General features: G+C 36.4%; 1 protein-coding gene across 2 annotated transcripts in view; it reads left to right on the top strand.

Annotated features, from left to right (window-relative positions):
- The window catches only part of LOC149770781 (uncharacterized), a 65,402-nt gene that overhangs the window by 31,027 nt on the left and 10,055 nt on the right, over window positions 1-24,320 (top strand). For both annotated transcript variants that reach the window (XM_089949134.1, XM_089949135.1), the window contains exons 2-6: window positions 2,069-2,131; window positions 9,891-9,967; window positions 12,912-12,973; window positions 21,194-21,521; window positions 24,012-24,314. In XM_089949134.1, the coding sequence (XP_089805260.1) occupies window positions 2,069-2,131; window positions 9,891-9,967; window positions 12,912-12,973; window positions 21,194-21,521; window positions 24,012-24,314 (833 nt within the window). The remainder of the gene's footprint in view (window positions 1-2,068; window positions 2,132-9,890; window positions 9,968-12,911; window positions 12,974-21,193; window positions 21,522-24,011; window positions 24,315-24,320) is intronic.

Here is a 24,320-nt window from a genome sequence, read left to right on the forward strand (position 1 = left end):
GATTGGACTGATTTGGAAAGGTCAAATTGTGTATAAAAATACAACCCCACTTTATCAATGCTTTTATTATGGTTTTAGTTTTAATATTCCTCAAAGGAATTGCCTCTGGGAATCTTGTGGAGAAACACACTATGGTCAACAAGTATTGGTTGCCTGACTTGGTCGTAGGCAAGATGCCGACACAGTCTACCATTATTTTGCTAAATGGTTCTTCAAATGCAGGAATATATTGTAGATGAGACGTAGGCATCTCTTGATTGGATTTTCCTACCCTTTGATTAGTGTGATAAGATCTACAGTATATACAAACATCACTTTCAATTTTCGACCAATAAAAATGACTTAAGATCTTGTGATAATTTGTATTGATCCCTAAATGACCAGTCCAAGGAGTTTCATCGGCTAGACTAGGAATGTCCTCTGTATATGACTTAGGAATAAGAATTTGATAGTTCCTTGACAACTCATCACCAGCGGGTACCTCAGGTGGTCTCCAACTTCTCATAAGGACCCCATTGTTAACAAAATAACAAACAGGTATTTATATGGCTTCAGTTTCGCTAATAGCCTTCTGAAACAAACAGGAAATCTCTGGCTCTTGTCCCTTTTCAACGATAAGTGATTTTCTTTTGTCACCCTTATTAAAATAAAGAGAAAGATTAGTAGAAGAGGACTACTGTAAATCAATGTGTCAACATACATACATACATACATGGCCACTTTCACTTTCTTAACTTAAAGCGTAAACTATATTCAAAACAAATAGAAAGACGATAAATTCTTTTATTTGTAAACTTCGTAAGTGCGTATACTAAAGCATGTGCTATGTAAATTCATCTCTGTATTATTTATTTCATGGGCAAGTAAAGTTAGTGTACTGAGTTTGATTTCATGCATATTTCCAGAACATACAGAAGTAGGTATTTTTATCAGCTGTCTGTTCTTGACATCCCACTGTGATGCTAATGGGGATAAACATAAATATTAATTAAAGGAGATGAAAGAAATGAATGTATGAGTTAACTTTTCTACACTAGGAAAGTGGTTGAGAAAACAACTTTGTCCAGTGCCTTCCCCATTTTTAGCGGTGTTTTGGAACTCGAGAGCAGAACCCAGTGAAAACAGGCAAAATTAACATAAATTTCATAAATCATTTTTGACCTCAGGTAGCAAAGTGTATTAGATAAAAGCTATTAATGTCACCGATTTAGAAAGATTAATCATTATTATCCTGGCATAAGGTTCATAAAATGTAGATGCAAGTATTTATCTGCATATCCTACTACTATCATTTTACATATATGTATTTTAAGCACTGTTGAATTCGAAACGAGTATAAAAAATACACACGCTTCTGTAACCAGCTAAAATATTTTTGAACATACTTCTTTGGGGTGATGTATTTATATACAATATCGATAATAATAAAAAAAAAATCATTCTGAAACAAGATTTGAAACTGCTGTGCTACTAAAATGATTAACAAGGAAGGAAATGAAGAAACAATGGAGGCAAACCATTGTGATAAATGTGCATTTGGAAGAGATGTTGAAATGATGTTCAGTGATAATTCAAAGTCCACGTCCAAGTGTTGCGCTTAAACAAGAAGAGAGATTTGAAAAGGGTTCCGTGGGAAATTAATGTCAATGTGGGTACTGCATTTGAATGTCAGCCTTTAATTTCGAAATAAGATCGAATGTCGTGATTTACCCCCACCCCCCGTGTTTAGTTTATTAATTTCATTACTATATATATATATATATATATATATATATATATATATATATATATATATATATATATATATATATATATATACTTAAAGACAAAATCACAAAATACGCCGCATGGCCAGGAAGCCAGTCAATGAAAAGCTTTTCATGTGGCAGAATATACGCATTTACCACAAACATTTCTTGATATTCTCAGTGTAGTTGAAAATCGACCTTTTTGCTGAAACTTACATTTACGTTAAAGACATTATTTTAAGATATTTCTGAAAATCCACGAAATTAATACTCTATGAATAAAAAAGAATTCACAGTATATATTTATATATCTATTTCAGAAATAAATGCATACGGTGTCTGAAAGAAGAGGAAAAACCGTTATTCGATTTTCGAACGAAAAGGTGTGTCAGATGTCATAGACCTGAAGAACTTATTGGAGGGCCTGTTGTCCGTCACCTGTCCGTCCGTTAGCGTAATTTTGATAAAGTTTCTCCTCCTAAATTACTTGGAAAATTTTCTATGCAACACCACACACACATTCACCACATGATCTGTTTTATCCTAAATTAAAATAGCATTGTTCAAAAATCAATAACTGCAGCAGCCATGTTGAAAATCTTGTTATGGTTACTTCTTCCGAACGGCGAGTCATATCGGTATGGGATTTTCACTAGAAGATTTATTAAGATGCTTAATTGGTTCTAAATGAAAATGATGACGCCCGAACGTCAAATGTTGGAGCCACAGTCACCATCTTACAAATCTTGTTATTGCTACTGCACCTGAATTGATAGACTTATCAATATTGTGGTTTCATTAAAATGCCCCTGATGATATATATTTGGTCTGAAATAAAAATGTTTCCCATCTTACGTCTAATATGGTCACCACAGCAGCTATCTTGAAAATCTCTACGGAACGTCATATCAACATGGGGTTTCCACAGAAAGCCTTCTACTGTGTCAACCTGGTCTTACGTGAAAATTGTGCCAAATTGACTCCAATATGGTCACTAAAGCGGCCATCGTGCAAATATTTCTGTCGGTGCTCCTGGTAAAAGGAAGATCGCTTCAAAGTTTGGCTTCCAACAGAAGACTTCTTAAAATACCTAGTTTGTCCTAAATGAAGATGGTACTGATCTGACATTCATTATGGCCATCATGGCAGCCATCCTGAAAATCTGGCGCCAATATAATCTCAAATATGACCGCTATAGAAGCCGTCTTAAACATCTTCCTGTCGTTACTACTATTAAATGGAATGTCGTATCGACATGGGGCTCGCATCAGAAGATTTCTTATGGTACTTAGCTGGTCCTGAATGAAAATCATGCCGATCTGACATCTAAGATCGCCATCTTGGCTGGGAACTTGAAACTCTTGCTAATGATGCTTCTCCAGAATTGTGGGTCATATCGACCTTTTTTTGTTTATTATGGAAGGCTAGAGCTATCTTTGGGTAAAAATGTAATTATATGTTATATGTTTGTACATAATATAAGATCAAAAACACCTTATATAAAGAGGTTTAGATATCGTCTAATTACAAAAGCACCGCATATAAAGGCGTTTGCATATAATTTATGAACAAAAGTACATCATATAAAGAGGTTTGTACATCAAATAATTGAAAGTTTAGCCGTAAGACAGCTCTGGCGTTACATAGTACACCAACAGACTGCTTTTGCTATTTTGCTGGTCTTAAATTAAACTTGTGCCCGCAGACATCCAATATTGCAGCCACACTGAATATTGAAAACCATGTTGACACTAATTTTCCTGAATGGATGGAATGTTCATATTAGCTTGGGATTTACAACAACATTTATGATACGTCGTCAACACTCGTGACACCTTTTTTTAAACACATCATTTCAAATCTAACCCATCATTATGGAAACATTTTTTTCAGCGTGAGACTTTTAACTTAAAAATCTGAACATTTGACAAATTCAAAACCTGGTTCAGAAAACATGTAGGTTAGAAGATTGTGTAACTTGTGCACTTGAAGGTACTGTTTATAGGTTACGGTTTTCATCTTTATTAGATTTTTAAGCTCAAAAGGTTAAGAAAAAAAAGATTTGCATGTTATCTGTCCAGGAATGACTCGGGTTTTCGGAGTAGTTATTTTACACCAGGTATCTGGTCCCTATATTTTATAGTTTATAATTGCTATATTTGATAGCAACGGTTCCACTGAATCGACTGAGAGGACCACAAATTATGCAAAGTTAAAAGAGTGCTTGATATTTTCAGAACGTATCAGGAAAGTGAACTCTTTCCTTTAATCTCTTTCTTACTGCATGGAATTTATATCTAGTGAAATGAATTAAACAGCGCAATCGTACTGTCAATAATTAAATCTTAAAAAAGACGTAAATGTATCACAACCAGAACATCCACACGAAATTCGATATTTTATTATATCTTACTCAATTACAAAGTCTGGAGAATCTATTTAGAAAGTTGTAATGAAATAATTTTTCTTTTTAGAGTTTCAAGGTGGGGGGGGGGGCTTGTGTATGTGAACTCTTTTATCTTTATCGTTTCCTCCGTCACGTATATAAAAATATAAATAAATTCATAGACTCAGCAGGACTTAGGAACAAAATATAATTATTATCCCCACAAAACCAAAAGACCCAGTAACTAGCTAAATAAATTTAGAAGCCACCACATTAAAACCCATAACATATCATTCAATTTTATAAAAGTATGAATAAATAATTCACTTACGAAGCACCTATAAAAAACTAAGGAAACCGCAAAATCGGATGTCCTAGATGTCCTTAACGAACCTAGTAATCAGCTAGTAATTGTATCTGATTTGGGGTAGGTGGCCGCTACATTGGGGAATTAGCTGGTAGAGCCAACAAAACAAACATCTATGTTACATATTTCTTTAGTTCAAATTCAAAAGCTCTCTGGCCAGAATACGAATACGAATATAAAATTATAGACGCTTATGTAAACTAGTACTTTTGCGTCTTGTTAATGCCTGATGACCAGGCTATTTAATTGGTCGGGTTATGTGAATGGAGCCACTACATCCCCGTGTTTGTGTGCGATGGCCGCACTACTTAATTATAATGTCTGAGCGTGGCAAAGGATGGAAAGCATGAGTCCAGGAGGAGTCCGACGTCACAGGTCCATGTTGTTAGAAACGCCAAAGCATATTTGTTCAAGTTAAGTCCAGTTGTACTAGTGGACTTTGAATATACCAATGTTGTGTTAGCCACAGTAATTAACCTAATCTTAGTAGTTGTTAAATTTAGGTTCGGTTCTATCACTCCTTCATTATTAGTTTGATTTTGCTGTTGTAGTTGCATGTTTGTGTTTATTGGTTTATTTGGATGCTTGTTTGGGTGTATTTCTCTTTGTGTGTTCCATTCCCTTTGTATGTTATTTTCTGTCGGTTTGTTAGGTCCTTGAGTTGGGGGATTGGTCGCGATCTCTGGTATTGTATTTTTATTCGTTGGTCTTGTTGTAGCAGTAGTTTCTGAAATTGTTTGGCCAGCCTAGAGCGGACTTCACAGGAGACATCCTGATATCGTATTTCTGTAACTGGCTTGAATTGTTTCTGGTACATAGATCTGTGTTTCCTACATTAAACTAAACATTTGATATTTCACTAATGAGTTGTCTAGAAGTTGATTTGGAAACATATAAATGATTATAATATATCTGATCAGACTCACACTCTCTTTCAACCTCTTCCTCAAAATACAAATGTTAAATAAATGTAGTTTAAATGTAAAGGTTGGCAAAGATTGTTAGAGTTCAAGTGTAAAATATCTATTTCTTTAAAATCTATATATGAGATATTCTTGCTAATTAGAGAAACTTAATCTAATATCTTGTTTCTAATATCATCAGCATTTTCAAAATCGAAAACTAATTGTAAGTCCTGTAAATAATCATTTAATTAATTTGCATAAACGCAAACGCCTGTTCTCACTTACTACATAGACCATAGAGCTAGACCTGTTAAACCAAATGATTAATGTCCATAAGGCCATGGGGTGAGTGATCTGTAAAGATTCTGCTTGTATTGTTTTGGAAGATGTGGATTCTATTCAACATGACTATGTACCAGACTAGAAAATTGGAAAACAGTTAAATCATATAAAAGTCCCTACTACATTTCCCCCTCGGTTCTAAAATTTGGTCCCCAAATTTTCTATAGAAATTTGATTACAAAATAAGTCATATATCATACACACAATCTCACTACAAACCTAGAATTTCTACCACAAGGTTATATATTACTGATGCAAAATACTCCTTTAAAAGTGGGCAGAATGGTTTCTAAATACAAAATACATTTTCTTTCATAAAGCTAAAATGAATAAACTGACAAAAGTTACATTGTTCTGAAGATAATCAAAACATGAATCAGATAATGTTCCATGTTACAAAGAATCCCGAATATTAAATCCAGAAATGCACATAAATCGTCAAAAGTTCACTGTTAATTTGCAGTAACTGTATACTATACCAATGCAACAAAACAAAGTTTAATTCAAAAGTTGAAGCTTTCAATCAACTAATATAAATGTTGCTCAATTTAAATGGAATTTTCATTCGCAACAGAGTATCAGGTGCTTTCTGGAGTTCATATTGCACACGTTGCAACAGTTTCTTTAGGCAGTCAGCCTTTAGAAGAGACTGAATTAAAATAGTCACGATTTCAATCACAGTTAAACAAATCTTCCAGTGTCATATTATGGGGTGTTCAGAAAAGCAAGGTTGTAGGAAAGTCAGAAGATAGTCTGCAAAGAAAACGTCCAAAATTATATGGCATCAGAACAGTTAAGTTTACACTGTTTATTTGAAGTCTTGAACCAGTCCTTATTTTCCATATGAATCTTGCCATTTTATGACCGTTTGTTAGATTTTCGCACTTTTCCTTTTAGAGTTCTGTTGACATGAAAATCACGAATCAAAAAGTCTGGTAAATTTTCTGCTGGTTCCCATGTTGTTTTTGAATAGTCCTGCCACTTCACTTTGTAGACCTTTTTTCCTCGATGTCTTGCACATGCTAATAGTTTTTCGACTATTCCCCCATTTTGCGTTGACTCTCGGGATGTGTCCCTCAAGAGTTCTAACTGGTCTGATCCACGTGATGGGCTCTTTGTAGGTCTCACTGAATCTTCTTCCTGGGAGGGCTCTCTCTCCACGTCTGGTGCAATCAGTAGGTCACCATGACCTCTTTCTGGCTGTTCAGTCAGAGAGTGCTGCTCTCGTAGTGCTGGATCACTGTATACTTTCAAGCGATTAGCATGAATCAGGGCTCTCTGCAGCTTATGAGTACTGCAGTCACGTAACAGATACGTGTGGTTAGGACCAATATCACTAATATAGTATGGTCCAGTCCATTTGTTGTGGAATTTTGAAGATTTCCCAACAGGTACTTTTGGGTGCTGTAACCATACACGTTGACTCAAGTAGAAGTTTGGCTCTGATGCTTTACGGTCAAAATATTCTTTGTATTGTTTCTGTTTTCTTCTAATGTTATCTTGTGCTGCTTTGTCCAAAACATGAAGTTTGCTTTTCAACTTTTGTAAAAATATTCAGCTGCTGACTCTGATAATTTTCCATTTTCAATTGAATCCAGTGTAACGTCTAAAGGAAGACACATTTCATGTCCAAAAACAAGTTCATATGGAGAAAATCCAGTAGAGTTTGTACGAGAAGTTGAAAGCGTGTAAGCCACAGCTTAGCGTCTTCTTTACCATTTCCTATAAAACTTGGAATAAGGTTGAAGTCAACTCCATTATTATGTGCCATGTTGGTTTTCTTTCTGTTTCGCAGATCAAAGTTTAAAGAGCTGGAAATCCTTGTAGAAGTAATCTGAAGTATGTTAAATCCTGGCCCTTTAATTTCTTCCTGCATAGGTTCAAATGATAAATCTCAAATTAGGGAGCTGTTCTGTTAGGGAGCTGTTGCATCTATCAGGTGACTTTCATCAGTGGTTATGATTCCATGAATTAGGCTGTAAAATCCAAATAAAATCCAATCATACTGCAATTAAATCCAGATTTCATAGTGAATCTAGAAGACCAGGATCGTTGTTCTCCACCAAACTGTTGTAGCTGATTTGGGGTAGGTGGCAGCTACATTGGAGAATTAGCTGGAAGAGCCAACAAAACAAACATCTATGTTACATATTTCTTTAATTCAAATTCAAAAGCTCTCTGGCCAGTTCTGTCTCTTATATATATATATATATATATATATATATATATATATATATATATATATATATATATATATATCAGCCTAGAGCAGACTTAACAGGAGACATCCTGATATCGTACTTCTGTAAGTGGCTTGAATTGTTTCTGGAACATAGTTCTATGTTTCCTACATTAAACTAAACATTTGATATCTCACTAATGAGTTGTCTAGAAATTGATTTGAAAACATATAAATGATTATAATATATCTGGTCAGACTCACACTCACTTTCAACCTTACCTCAAAATACAAATGTTAAATAAATGTAGTTTAAGTGTAAAGGTTGGCAATGACTGTCAGATTTCTAGTATAAAATATCTATTTCTTTAAAATCTATATATGAGATATTCTTGCTAATTAGAGAAACTAATATCTTGTCTCTAATATCATCAGCATTTTCAAAATCTAAAACTAATTGTAAGTCCTGTAAATAATCATTTAATTAATTTGCATAAACACAAATGCCTGCTCTCACTTACATTGACCATAGAGCTAGACCTGTTAAACTAAGTGATTAATGTCCATAAGGTCATGGGGTGAGTGTGCTGTAAAGATTCTGCTTGTATTGTTTTGAAAGATGTGGATTCTATTCAACATGACTATGTACAATACTAGAAAATTGGAAAACAGTTAAATCATATAAAAGTCCCTACTACATAGGACTCCGGTCCTAGATTTCCTTAACGAACCGTGTAATCGGCTAGGACTCCGGCCTCTTGCTAAATAAAGTATAAATAACATTCAATCTCTAAAACATTAATAAATAAATAACTTAAAGAGGCAATATCTAAAAACTTATAAATAACATAACGTAGGAAGCACACCCTAAACACCTCGACTAGTAATACCATAATAACCTTGCAAATCTCTCTTCATACGTGATTTCTACTAAGAACCTCTATAAACAGCATAGAACATTCCCCATCCCCCTTTTAGAACATTTTGAAGAAGAAAAAAAAAATCGAAATATTTTTTCGAAAGAAACACCAGGCAAATGCAACAAGAAACCAGCGATGTAAAGCAAGCAGGACCGTTCCCGAGCTGTCCTTCCCACTAATGACAGCCAACCATTCAAGTGTAAGGGACCTTTATGGACCCACAGATTGAGGCCAAACTATCAGGGTTCCTTGAATCCATAAAAGCCTGAGGGAGGTGGCACCATTCCCTTCCCCAGGAACAACTAGCAGGCTGCGGTGCAGTCAGAAAAAAGTGGCACATGCACAAATGTGCGCACGCCACTATAATTAAACTCAACAACAACAAAAATCCGTCACTTATTATTTCCGAACTGCTAACTATGTTTAAGGTGGGAAGTCCACAATCTGAGAACTACGCATTGACCCAGCAAATTTCTTTGATGAGATGGGTTTATCTCAAAAGAGCTTTAATCAGGAACATATGCTGCTCCAAGGGAAAACATAATAGGCAATCCTACTATAAGCGCTAATCAAAGTTTTATTGAATACAGAAATATTTAAGATTAAATACCCAGCTGAAGTTGCAGATTAGCTGGATCTTCCATTCCACCCACCCAAAAAAAGAAAAAGTTCGCCTACCTTTTTCCCTTTTCGCGATTTTTAGCCCACAAAAATAATTGATGACATTATTTTAATTTCAAAAGCGTCACAATCATATTCTCCTTTTTTCAGGTTCCCTACAATTATAGGTTTGTGTTTCTAGTAATTGAATAAATCGCTATGGATTTTTTTTTGTATACTTGTCATACACTGCCTCTCCAATATCACTCAACGAACCAAGCAACCAGTCAATCGATCGATCAATCATTAATCAATCGATCGATTGATGAATTAAGACAGACATATTTTGTTTACAAAAACAGACTAAAGAATGCGATAAAGATTTTGTTCGCAGGGAGACAAAGATACATTCTATTTCTAAACTCTTCTATTTTCTTTTTCAGATATGTCAAGAAAAAAGTATGCGTACAATACCATGAGAGTTGTTGTCCAGGTTTCGAGGGTTCAAACTGTGAAAAGGGTGGGATCAAGACTATAGATCATTTTGTTCGGAGATTTTAATTTGCAGATACATAAACAGAGATTACATTTTCAAATTTTTGTTTACAAAGAAAATTATCACTGAAGAAAATAAACATAGCACCTATATAAACAAAAAATCTGTTTAACGACCGTTATGTCTGAACCATACACTGTGTTTGATTGTCAGGCCTGTCCGGGTCGTCTGCCTTACTGGTTGTTACGCAAGGCACTTTACACTCATTTCCCAGCAAAACAAATCAAAGCCGCTTGAAGAAAAAAAAAGGTCTTTACGGGGCTGAGTCCAACTAAACAAAAGTGATATGCGTCTCTGATACACACCAAACAGCAATTTTTCTTGTTATAGCTCTGACTGCACAACCTTAGCTGGGCAAATCGCCTTAAAGCAGACTTCGCCCAACCTAAACTGGGCAAAACGCCCTAAAGCAGGTTTCGCCAAACCGAAAACCTTTGGTTTTTGTGCAACTATGATGAATATTAATACTTCTTACAAGCTTAGTATCGGGTTTTAGGCGTTGAATCTGGACCCCTTGACAAGTTATGCAGTTGTACAGATAGGCCAGCAATCAGTGAATGAACCACAGGAATTTTTTATTTTATTATTATTTTTTTTATTTTTCATGTTGCGCGTTCCTGCCATGAAACAGTTGAGCGATAGTTATTAGTGCAGACGTTTGCTTCGTTCTCCAAGGCAAGTAAGAGTCTTACTCTGGGGTAAAGAGATCGGAACACCGTTCGGTCATCTCAGTCAGGTCGTGAAATAATATCGGAATTAGCTGTAGGAAAATACACCAATCTGATGTGTTTGATGATTTGTCTCTGCCTGAGTGCACTTCTTATGTTATGATAGCAAAGTCAGAGACTGTTTCAATTGTGTTCTTGTTTCCTTCCGGGGTCACATGAGAACTAAAGTAGTCAGAATGAAGGCCGAGGTTATTCTGATTGGGGTAGAGCAGCTATCTGTGCATCTTAAGAACTGGTAACGCGAACAATTTTTGTACCGTGGTAAACCGCTGTATTCTGAACAAATCGCGATACGTACCACGGTTTACCACTATTATATTAGGGACTGATAATGTAATCTTCTGACACAATTTAAAATTTTCATTTGCCAATAGCTGGAAATATTCTTTGCAGTGATTTATAGCAAAATAACATCATATTATATCCATCATGTTATTTGGTTAAAATTAATTATCTTGAGATTAAAGAAAGAAAAACATACAAGGGTTTGAAAGAAATAGCACCCCTTTAAATTAAATGGTCAGTACCTTACAGCAGATGAATTTGCTATATATATATATATATATATATATATATATATATATGTGTGTGTGTGTGTGTGTGTGTGTGTGTGTGTGTGTGTGTTAATTGCTGAATAAGTTGTAATCTTAAAATTGCATCAAACGTGGAATGATTAAGCGTACACTACAACTGACACCCTTTGAAAGACACTGGGCTGATATTAAATAGCATGTTCATAAAGATAGGAAGTGTTGACACTGAAGCCGACAATTTACTAGATACGCTATTTATATAATAGGCGGAAAACAGCCAGGCAATATATTTATCAGAGAGGGAAGTAAACATAAAACGCACCTTCTCAAGAAACAAAAACGTTTTAGTGGACTTGAGAAATTGAGTAAACAGAGAACAAAAAATAGCCGCTCTCTTATAAACAAAATACATTCCCAAACATACTGAAATACCCCCGTAAATAACTTAAAAGAACGATTTTTAAAAACAAAATCTGAAATAGGTCCATAAATTGGGATTATGCCCGAATATCTTTCACAATATCCCGATTTGTCACCAATTTGGCATACGTGACACGTGTCAAACACGTGATTAAAGGGTCATAAATATAATTATGTTTATAATATTCAACATTAATTTGTGACAAATATTCAACATTAATTTGTGACAAATACAATTGTGTTGCAAAAACAATAATAATTATTTGAATTATTTTATCATGAAAAACGAAAATATGCTGTTAAAATCACTAAATTCTTGGCTAGATTAATTGGGAATTTCCGTAAATTTCTTGCTTAAGGAAACTATTAAAGTACCAGTACAGTGAAAATGTATCGTGGTACGTACCATCGGACAAACAAAACAAAAAAAAAAAAATACCACGGTAAACCGGCAATGCGAACCATAACTGCGATATGAGTATTAGGAAGATCGGTTATACTGACTTCCCCTGATACAGTTAAAGGAAAAGTATATGTTGATTTAGGTCGGGCGTCACTGATACTGTCACGTGTAAGGGGGGGGTCATAACGACTATTTACAATTTGGTATTCGTACCGTTCGTGTTGTTTTTACTCAGGGATTGGTGTCAGTGCTCGATAAACCATTTTGTACCATGTGATTAAAAACAACGAATCCCTTTATCACCTTTAATATCTCTAGAGTCGTGGAAAGTCTTAATCAGGCACTTCACCTCTAGTCTATGTATTATAATTAGCTCACGATTATGTCTACAAGACCAATAGCAGCAGCAACAATAAGAAAAGAACGAATAATAGCTTCAATAATGACATCAGCGGCATCAGCAATAATAATGACAACATCAACAAAAATAATGATATAAATTGACACTAGCTTCATCAGTAAAAGATTAAGAGTTCTTGATTTAAATTGACGCCAGACACTTGAAATTCTGTGGTAGTCTGTTTTATTGCAATATGTTTTATGTAATTATATGTTAAGCCTGTGTGTGTGTGTGTGTGTGATATGCAAAATCGTTTACATATGATTTGGAAGTAAAGATATGTAAAAACTAAACAGCCAATAACGAAGTAAAATCCAATATAGCAAAATGATACTGGCACTTTAACAGCTTCGTCTAAACTAGTTGCTATTAGTTTTTCTCATGTTTTACTTGACTATTAAGACGAAAATTTCTTCCTTTGTAGCTTGTTTTTCCTGCGAAAAGCTGAGGGAAATTGAACAGAAACACACGACTTTATATCAAAAGGTAAATAACAGCGGTAGAGGAAATCAATACTTGAAGATATCAACTAGACATTAGCAAACATAAAAAATAAAAAAGAGGAAATTACACTTCATATAGGACTTCATATGTTTATATACGGCATAAGCTCTTTTGCTATTTTTAATTTTTGTATGCTTTCAGTTTTGTATGACAAGTGATATTGTTGTACTCTTCTTAATGTTGCCATTTACACAGTTATGATCAAAGGCTATTCATGGATTTTCTGAGAGAGAAAGAACACCTAATAAAGTAAAGATTTGATACTGAACCCTGGAAATCTCTCTGTAGACTTTACCTTTGGGTTATTTAAAAAAATGGCTACCGAATGGGACGTTCGACCTTGATTAGAACAACAATAAGAACTATATATATATATATATATATATATATATATATATATATATATATATATATATATATATATATATATATATATATAGGCTTAACATGGTGTATTTGAGTAGCATAGCCAAATATCAGTTAATTATAATAAGTGAAAAGTGATATATAAATTATTAGTTAAGCTAAAATTTGCAATTGGATATTGTAATGTACGCGCAATAAATCACGGCATTGAGACAGTATTGAGTTATTGCATTGAATTATCTTGATGCATGAGGACTAAGCAAAATACAACGAGCGTAACATTTTTCGTACACATTAGACCTTGTGTTCAATGCACGTGGCAATATCACGATGCCAAGTAATGTGGACCGTTTTACTGATCTTCTTCCAGTCAACCCGGTCCCTTTTCTAACGGTCATTTAGTTTTCTTCCAGTCAACCCGGTCCCTTTTCTGACTGTCATTTAGTTTTCTTCCCGTCAACCCGGTCTCTTGACTTACGGTCATATAGTTTTCTTCCAGTCAACCCGGTCCCTTGACTGACGGTCATATGGTTATATTCCAGTGAACCCAATCCCTTGACTGACGCTCATATAGTTTTCTTCCAGTCAACACGGTCCCTTCACTGACGCTCATATAGTTTTATTCCAGTCAACCCGGTACCTTGACTGACGCTCATATAGTTTTCTTCCAGTCAACCCGGTCCCTTGACTGACGGTCATATAATTTTCTTCCAGTCAACCCGATCCCATGACTGACGCTCATATAGTTTTCTTCCAGTCAACCCGGTCCCTTCACTGACAGTCATATAGTTTTCTTCCAGTCAACCCGGTCCCTTGACTGACGGTCATATTGTTATATTCCAGTCAACCCGGTCCTTGATCGAGTCATATTACGAGCAGTGCGGTCCCACAGCAGCAGAAACTCGTTCTAATTTTCATGCCCGACAGCAAAATCAACATATGTATCGTTTACGAAGAGATACAATGCATATTTAGGATATATTAACGTAGTTTTCATTATCATAAAACGGGTATTTAGACGGAACGATTTACCGGATGATATCAAGTTCGATGTTAGACACACGTACATGTATGATATTTACAGAACTATATCCGATAAATCGACAGAGGACAAAGAAGTGATATGTACCCAAAGGAATAACTTAGCTGACTGTATGTTTTTCACACATATTTCGGAATTTTCTTCTCCACTAAGTGTACAGACCGCAACTGTACATACTATATGAAAGTTTTGATAGTACTCGGGTTACATACATCCATGTTAAATGACTCCGTGTATGCAAAATGTAATGCCCGTATTATTTTTTGGTACACTTTATGCAACACGATAATTACATTACTATCACTGGATTCTATCTTTATGTATTTATATATTGCGCTTTTAATACATACATCAACTTAACTAGTTTAGCTCTTATGAATACCTTGTCCTCAAAACTTATTATAATTGTACATTCATTAAGTTTTCTTAAAGTAAATAATGTAGCATTTTTCACTTAATACTGACTATGTATTACATTTGGCTACACCACACCTGCCCATCCTATGAAGCCTATTCGCATGACCAATACCTCTTAATAATTGAGATGCCTCTTGCAGATTTTGGGCTGAGCTCCATATAATGCGTGTTTGTATGACTCAAAGTCTTGATAACAAAAGCCAAGACACAATAACATAACCTGGATGAGGGTCAAAAGTTCATTTTGCCATTAAATTCACAATAATAATAATAATAATAATAATAATGAGGACTTTGTATAGCGCCTAATCTTTAGAAGCTCTAAGCGCTTTACAACATTAGACAACACCTATAAGATAAAAAACATAATGATATGATTACAAAAACAAACACCATGAAATTAGAAAACATTCAAAAACATACTGAGAATATTTAAGGTAGGAAACATGATTAGGTCTTTAAGTTTGTTCTTGTAGTCGAAATAAGTGAGTTTTGAGAACCCTCTTGAATGTGATCACTGTGTCTTTGTGTCTAAGTTCAGTGGGCAATTCAGTCCACGTTGCTGAGCCCTGGTATGCAAAAGAACGCTGTCCTTATGACTTTGGTTTCATACTTGGAATAATGAGTATACAACTGACAGAAGAGGAGCGGAAGTATCTTGCTGGTGTGTACACATGGGTGAGGTCGGATAGGTATGTTGGACTAGAGTCCGACAGTGAAACATAGCACAGAGAACACATTTTGTGTTTGATTCTGGATCGAATGGATAGCCAGTGTAGGGTACAGAGCAGCGGGGAGGTCTGCTCTGATCGTGGTACTCTAAGTATGATCCGAGCAGCTGTTTTTAACTTTTTGAAGTTTCTGGAGCAGATATTGAGATGAAGCAGACAGAATTGAGTTACAATAGTCCAGTCTTGAAAATACTAATGAACACACAAGTGTTTTAGTGGCATCAACTGAAAGATATTTGCGAACTGAGTTGATACGTCTCAGCTCAAGATATGCAGCCTTGCATATGTTCATGACATGTTGATGCAATGTTAGAGTACTGTCCAGAGTAACACCTAGGTTTCGTACTGACTGTGTGAATTTAATGTTGGTGTTGCTCATATTTATTGTTTGAGGTAAAGGATGTGAATGAGAAAGTCTTTGTATTGTGATCAGAATGGCCTCAGTTTTATCATCATTCATCTGCAGCTTGTTACATATCATCCATGATTTCACATCAGAAATGCACCTCTCTACACCTTGGATGGTAGCATCTATTTCAGTTGGGTGGCTAGATTTGTATGTATGGGTGTCATCAGCGTACAATTGGTGAGACACTGGATCATGATCTATGACACTTGAGACCGACTGAGTGTACAGAATGAAGAGAACAGGTCCAAGAACAGACCCCTGTGGAACACCACAACATAGATCAGCTGGGCTGGAGTGTATTCCATTTGCACATACAATTTGTGTTCTGTTGACCAAGTAGGACTTGAACCACAGTAAGGCTGCATCATGAATGCCAAATACATGCTAGAGACGGTGAAGTAATATATCATGGTCTGTTGTGTCAAATGCTGCAGACAAATCAAGGAGGGTGAGGACTGTACTCTTTCCGCTATCCAACGCAGAGAATGTCATTAACCACTTTTAGAAGAGTAGTTTCAGTACTGTGGCAAGGGCAATATGCAAATTGTACATTGCAAAAAAGACTGTTTGCATTTAGATGCGATACAAGGTTGGATAGAACAACCTTTTCTAAGATTTTTTTATATGAATGAGAGATTAGAAACTGGGCGGCAGTTCTTTAAATCGTTATGGTCTAGTGTTGGTTTCTTCAGCAGAGGCTTTACAATGGCAGTTTTGAAAAATGATGGGAATTCCCCGGATGAGAGAGATGTATTAATAACATCAGTTAGTGAAGGCAATACTGGATCTAAGCGCTCAAGCAGCAGTGATGTTGGAATTGGATCAAGTTCACATGACTTTGTTGCACTCTTCTTCAGGATTGTACGTACTAAATCCATAGAGACAGGTTCAAATGCTGCTAATGGTTGCCGCTCAAATTCTGTATCCCAACTGTATGGTGACGACGAGTCAATTGAAATTTTGGTGTCGAGCTTATCTCAAATGGCTTGTACTTTGTCACAGAAGAAATCTGCAAACATGTCCGGAAGGTCGACTGGAGAGAAGGTAGTTGGAAGTGGTGTTGATTTGTTCCTTGACATTAGTTTGTTAGTAATCTCGAAGAGCTCTTTTCAGCTGAAACTTTCCATGATCTTAGTAGTATAGTGGGCTGATTTCGCTGCATGGACTATATCTGTGACATTCTTCTTAGCTTTATAGATCTGCTTATGAATAGTGAGTCTGGTGGAAAGCCAGAGCCTCTCAGCTTTACGGCGGTCTCTTTTAGCAGTGCGAAGCTGGTCCCTAGCACTGCTATACCATGGATAACACTTTTGAATTGATACTCTGCACTTAGTAGCTGGGGCATGTTTGTCAAGCAATGAACGCAGGTAGTTATCAAGTTGTTCTGCGGTAGGAGGTAAGCAAGTTGTTAGGTTAGCTTGGATGTCGTGCATTAGTTTGGTTCTATTTATCATACGGAGATTTCTCTTAGTAGCAGATAAAAGGTGGAGGGTTAGGGACTAATATGTCAAGATTGCATATAATGCAGAGGTGATCTGATACAAGGTCATGGGATACCAGGGAGGACCGTATAATGTTATCATCAGGTCTATGAAGAATCCAGTCTAAAATGTGACCATGTTTATGGGTGGGTTGGTTAACTGATTGTTTGAGGTTGAAAACATTAATGTAATCTATGATTTTTGATGTATTTGGGTTTCCGGGACAGTCAAAGTGAAAGTTAAAATCTCCAAGAATAATCAGGTTGCCACATATCGAATTTCCATAGTCCAGGAGATTCGGAAACTGCTCCAAAAAGAGAGAGTCAGCCAGCTTGTCTTTTCTACTAGGAGGTCGGCGGTATAGGCAGAAAAAATGGACTGACCTTTGCTCCAGTGTGAGTGTGGTTTGGACTAGTTCAAACGAAGTGTGGTCGAAATTGAATGTTTTGGCGTAGTTAAGACGTTTGATCATGGAGTTCTTTGTGATGACAGTAATTCCACCTCCGCGAGAATTACGGGATAACGACTTGATGGAGTAACCAATGGGTGTTAGATCCACACACTTGGGCTCATTGCCTGATGTTTTAGCCATGTTTCTGTCAGGAAAGAGATGTCAATATTCTGGTCATTGATAAAATTAACTATTTCTGTGCGCTTTTTCGGTGGTCCTACTGAATGGGCATTGAATAATGCAATACGCAGAGGTATATCTTGGATATTTGACACAAAGGTTAACGAATGAATTGGGATTTGAATTAGGTTATCTAAATTAACGGTCGAACTTTTTTAAATTGTTGAGCCGAAGTAAGGGAGATAACTGGAATTTTTCTTTTTCCGCTTCTGTTTACATTTAGGTAATAATGAATGTAGTCCTAGTTCGTTTAGTCTAGAGCACAATGTAGTGGGGAGAGCCAAGTAGTGATCATTTAAAGCAATTAATGAACTTCCATCGTAGCATAAACGGGTTGACTGGCGAGTATCACGTGATGGCGGTTTGTTAAAAAACAGTGGAGCAAGACAGCTGTGAAAAGGTCTAAATAATAATACTGAAAGAAAATAGATGGGACAAACTACAAACCACGTGTGAGAAATTTAATTTTTCAGAGAAGTTATATGTGACACTGAAGGTTTAGGCTGTTTATAGCAATCAACGTCTGTATACAGTCCATATTGTTACGAGTCTAGGCTCTTACAAAAAATAACAGAAAAGAGTAAAGACAGCAAGCGTTTTCAAATTTAACAAATAATTTATTTCCCTAGAATAACAAGTGAAAATGAGAAACAACAACGTACGGTTTTACGAATCGAATCCAAAAATAATCCAAGAATTAAAAAATAGAAGTCCTAGTAATAAAAAGTCCTGAATGAAACTGATTTCGAATCCCGAGGAAATCAAAGATGGAAGACGATGACGCCTGTTGTAACCTGCGAAGTACTGTTTTGTCAACAGTTCCTTCTTGAATCACAGGAAATATTATTCCAGTTTTGATTTAGTATAACTTCCAATAAATGGTTTTATCCAAGAATTTTCTTGGAGCACTTACATATTTCCAAGAAAAAAAATCACTTGACATTCAATAAAATAAAATTTCAATTCAAACTGGTCACAACAAACGTTTGGAGGCCGATTGACAAACTTGTACCAAAATCAACAGTTATACGCTAATTAAGACGCAAAACAGATTCCCGGATGTGGGTCAATCTTCTAGAAAATTTAGAAGTTTGTAACAATTGATACATGCTATGTGTCACGTAATCCACGTATGGCCTTGATTCCTCTTAATGAATCTTACGCTGAGCAAGAATTAAAAAAAAACAGAAACAAGTTGTTTATCAAAACTGTTGCTGGTTCTGAATCAAGGTCAGAAACTAGATACAGTGTTTCTATTATTAGTTGTTTATCAAATAAGAAAAATATGAATTTCTGGAAAATGTCAAATCCTGAAAATAAAGTTAAATTACAATAACATGTAATGGAATTTTAAAAAAATTAAAACTAACAAACAAACAATTAAATTAAATGTACATAACAATGCGGATATCGTCTCGTTCAGGCTTGAGAACAGAGAAACACTAAAGGTTTAGGCTGTTATAGCAATTAACATGTGTCTACTATCCTTTTCTGATGTTTGACAACAGAGAAACACTGACGGCTTATGCTTTTTATAGCAATCAACGTGTGTCTACTATCCACTCTGACATCGTCTGGTTCATCTTTCACAACATATAAATGCTGAAGGTTTTAGACTTCATATCGATCAACGTGTGTCTACTATCCACATCTGACATCAACTTGTTCATGTTTGACAAAATATAAATACTGAAGGTTCAGGCTGTTTATATCACTCAATGTATGTCTATTATCCACTCTGACATTAACTTGTTCATGTCTGACAGCATTTAAACGCTGAAGGTTTAGGCTGGTTATAGCAATCAATGTATGTCTAATATCCAATCTGACATCAACTCGTTCATGTTTGACAACATAAACACTGAAGGTTTGTGCTGTTTATAGCAAGGCAGCGTGTGTCTACAATCCATTCTGAAATCAACTCATCCATACGTGACAACACAGACACACTAAAGGTTTAGGCTGTTGATCGCAATCAACGTATGTCTACTATCCATACTGACATAGCCTCATCCATGCTTGACAACATGGGCATGAAAGAAGCATAGGAACTACAAAACCAACCAAAGGTGCGTTTTGGAACAGAGATCAGAATATATTTTCAGCATTCATTGTCGATCGGGTGTGTTGGCGACTTTTTGATTTTGACGAAAATAAATGTACATGTATTCATGTTTCAGTTAACCATGCGATCCATAGCATCTGGCTTGGAGATAATAAAGCTCGGAGTTTGAGTCCGAGATTGACCTTTCATTATCAGACAATCCGAAGTGAACTTTCGATCTCAAGCTCGAACACAATTTGAGAAATTGTATGCTTTCCTGGCTTTACCTTGAGATCACAAAAGCTTAATGGGTGCCCACCAGAGGGTCCATCCCACAGATCCCTTGATTACTTGTTTAGCCCCCTCTACCACCGTATTTCTGGATCGGCCGTGTGCGCAATACAGAAAAAGACACGTGACTTGAATTCACGAGAAACACTGAGATAGTTTGTATCATTTTTACCAACTAATATTTATTTTTAATATATATATATATATATATATATATATATATATATATATATATATATATATATATATATATTATAAACGATCATTGCACATTTAATTAAGGTAAATACTAGTATAGAAAGCTCTCCATGTACATTTTATGGCAAACACTTGATTGATCTAAGACCTCGAACGGTCGATATCCCTTGATATCGCTCGCAACATGGCAACCATTTGTTTTTAATGCACCAAACAATCTTTTACTTATTAAAACAATACCATTTGATTTTTTAACTTGATGCGTCTCCGAATATGGACGGGTAAATATCTGATAAGGTTCAGCCCATATCGTGATATTTCACTGATACGCATGTGGACCGGTAAATATCGGATATGGTTCAGTCCATATCATCATACTGCACTGATACGCATGTATCGCAGGATAGTGTATACCACATGATCCCTTTATGCTCATCAAAGTCAAGATATGGCATGCAGTACGATCTATAAGCCAATAATAAAAGGCATTCTACTATATTACGAACATAATTTTTACATTGCTAAGATAAATATTATGTATGAACTCTAACAGAAAATTATGTATGCAAGGAAGATATAATTTTTACGCAAGGTGGTCACATTGGAAATCAAGATTATCAAAATAACATCGAGCAAAGGGAATTCCGGTGGAAGCATAGAGTGCAACTGCCCTGCGGGTCCAAAGGGTCGTGATGGTCAGCCCGGACGTCCCGGTCCTTCGGGACCACAAGGACCGCCTGGCAGGGATGGAGTCCCGGGTCAAAAAGGGTTAGATGGCTTACCAGGGCTTCCAGGACCAAAGGGGCTACCGGGTCAGAGAGGGGAACTCGGTGAAAAAGGTGACAGAGGGCCGCGGGGAGAAAAAGGAGAGATGGGAGACATGGGTCCGCAGGGTCCCCCGGGACCTCCAGGAGCAAATGGTAAATACGTAAAATCCCTTTTGAGGACTTCTTTAACAAATGTCTTTGAACAACAAATATAATAATTAAAATCCCAGTGGTAGTGTATATTTTATCTATTTTACCATAGTTACATACGAAAAATTTCACTGATGTATGAAATTTTTGACCCGTGTGTAAAAACTTTTTTTTCCCTTCTTTTGATGGCTTTAAGCTCTATCGGCCTTGTATAAACTTAAAGCTTATATCATAGCCTAAGAAAATACTGAACACATGCAAAGCTGTGCCCAGTCTTCTTTCATGGTTGTAAGAAACATCTGACTTTTGAAAACTTTAGTAAACTCTCTCTCTCTCTCTCTCTCTCTCTCTGCGTCAAATATGCAAAAATCTCGGATTTGACACACAAAAGTCGTCGACGATACGCAAATATGACTCACCCTAATGTTATGTTTTGCTGATTAACACAGAAATTAGCTCTGCTCTAACTACTTTATTTGCTGGATTACAACTCGTCCAACCAGGGAAAACATGCGCACATCAGTTTCGTACGCTTATGCTATCATAATACACAGGGTTACAAGTGAGTGTGGAGCCTGGATCTGACCTTGTGTGAGCTGTAACTGTCACTTCATTTGTAGCAACATGATGTTAGAACCGTATAATCACCATACACAAGAAAGAGGCGGAAAATAAACGCGTAATTTGAAAGTCATTCTCACGAAAAATAATTATTTAATGCGCATCCTTGACACGCAACGAAGCAACAAGTTCCATTCATTCAAATGAATACCTTACGTTGTTCCAAGATACTGTCAGCGTTCGACTGAAAATGGCGTCCAAGGCAAACAAATTAAAATTGATCCGAAACAAACCAAATTATCACCTGGATCGCGCTTTTACAACCGACCGTCGATAATAGTATGTTATCGAAGCAGTGGAGCTTTCATCATCTAAAGATGAGGTACCGGTTACTCATAAGACAAAACGAAATTTTGTGCAGCAATGGTTGAAAACATGCAGCTGGCTACGTTTTCAAAAAGAATTTAAGTCGAGTACACACGCACAAACACGCACTCACGGACGCATACACAGACACACACAAGAATGTGACAGTGAGGACGCCTTTATGTTTTACCATATATGTACAGAGGCTGGAAAAAAAAACTCCATGACCAAATGTGCAAAAACACAATAACTTTCAGAACAGTACACTGGCAAGGCATGATGGGTTACAGAACACAAACTGCTGACTGAAGGTCCTCAACACCAGACAGATTTCAATGCAGTTTTACAAACAAGACATAGCAGTAAAAGTATTACTTAAGTCTGTCCATTGGCTGAGGGTAGAAGACATCGCTTTTTTAAAATACAAATCTCTTCCTAATTTAATACACGCCTTAACAGCTGAAGAAATTGATGCCACTGGCATTTGGAAGAATTCCACCTTTCAATATGACCCGGCTATCAACTGTTCAGAGGTACTGGAGAGCTTGTCAAACGTTGTTGAGGATAGTCGTATACGAGACCTGCAAATTTCGTCATTTGTGACATCAATGGCAGATGAAAGCTCTGACATATCCAACAATAAACGCCTTGTCATATATGCTAAGATTTTTTCTGATGACATGAAACCATCAACAAAATTTTTAATAAATATAGAATGTTCAGATGCTTCTGGCAAAGGAATTGTCTTATTGGCCTTAATCATATTATGTAACTAATATTTTTGTTGTGTATTTAAATAATATAACTATTTTTTAAAAACTGCTTAAGACTTTTAATCGGCTTGAATAGGACTCATAGGTTTGGATTTTGACTAAGTGTATTTTGACTTGCTGTTTTTTGCCTTGATGAGTCAAGTGACTCGCATGAAGCTATTTGTAGATAAAGACTATATATATATATATATATATATATATATATATATATATATATATATATATACATCATATATTTGTGTTTTTTTGTATTATATTTTCGTCTTATGTTACCTTAGCTCTCTTTATCCCTCCCTCTCTCTCTCTCTCTCTCTCTCTCTCTCTCTCTCTCTCTCTCACGTACACACGCACAAACACTCACTCACGTATGCACGCACAGACACACACATTATTGTTTCCAACCGTTTAGTCTTTTTAAATTATCTAATTCCTGACACTCGGCCGCCTAATTTTTATATGTACATTGACGAATAACCAACTACAAGCGAAACAATGGCAAAAGTATTCGTCAGTTGTTAGCCATTTTTGTCCGATGTTTCCATTCTGTAGACGATGGGATATCATGCTACGTTTCTGCGGCATGATGGCCCAGTGCTAGACATCACTATAAACTACCTCAGTGGAGTCATCGTAGCGATATGACTGAAAAATGGTTATTGCTACGTTAAAAATACAAAACACACACACGCACACACACACGCACACACACACAGACACACACACACACATTCAGTAGACGCTTTCGTCTGTCTGAATCGTTCATATATTTTGTACATTTTGTTCTTTTTTACAGTTTCAGTGACAGGGGACTGTAACTGTCCAGCTGGTCCTCAGGGTCGACCAGGCCCAAGGGGAGTTCCAGGAATCAAGGGCGACGTCGGGAATCCAGGGTCGCCCGGTCGGGACGGACGCCCGGGGCAGAAAGGAAATCCTGGTGTATCTGGCCCAGCGGGATTGCAGGGGATACCTGGCGCACCTGGCTTACCGGGACAAAAAGGAGAAAGCGGTCCAGTGGGATTGAATGGTCTCAAAGGAGATGTTGGACCTAAGGGATCAGTTGGTACGCCAGGAATTCCAGGTCTTCCGGGCATACCAGGCAAGT

This window comes from Sinohyriopsis cumingii, unplaced genomic scaffold (assembly GCF_028554795.1).
Source record: "Sinohyriopsis cumingii isolate HCF-2022 unplaced genomic scaffold, ASM2855479v2 utg002371l, whole genome shotgun sequence".
In the NCBI taxonomy this organism is placed as follows: domain Eukaryota; kingdom Metazoa; phylum Mollusca; class Bivalvia; order Unionida; family Unionidae; genus Sinohyriopsis; species Sinohyriopsis cumingii.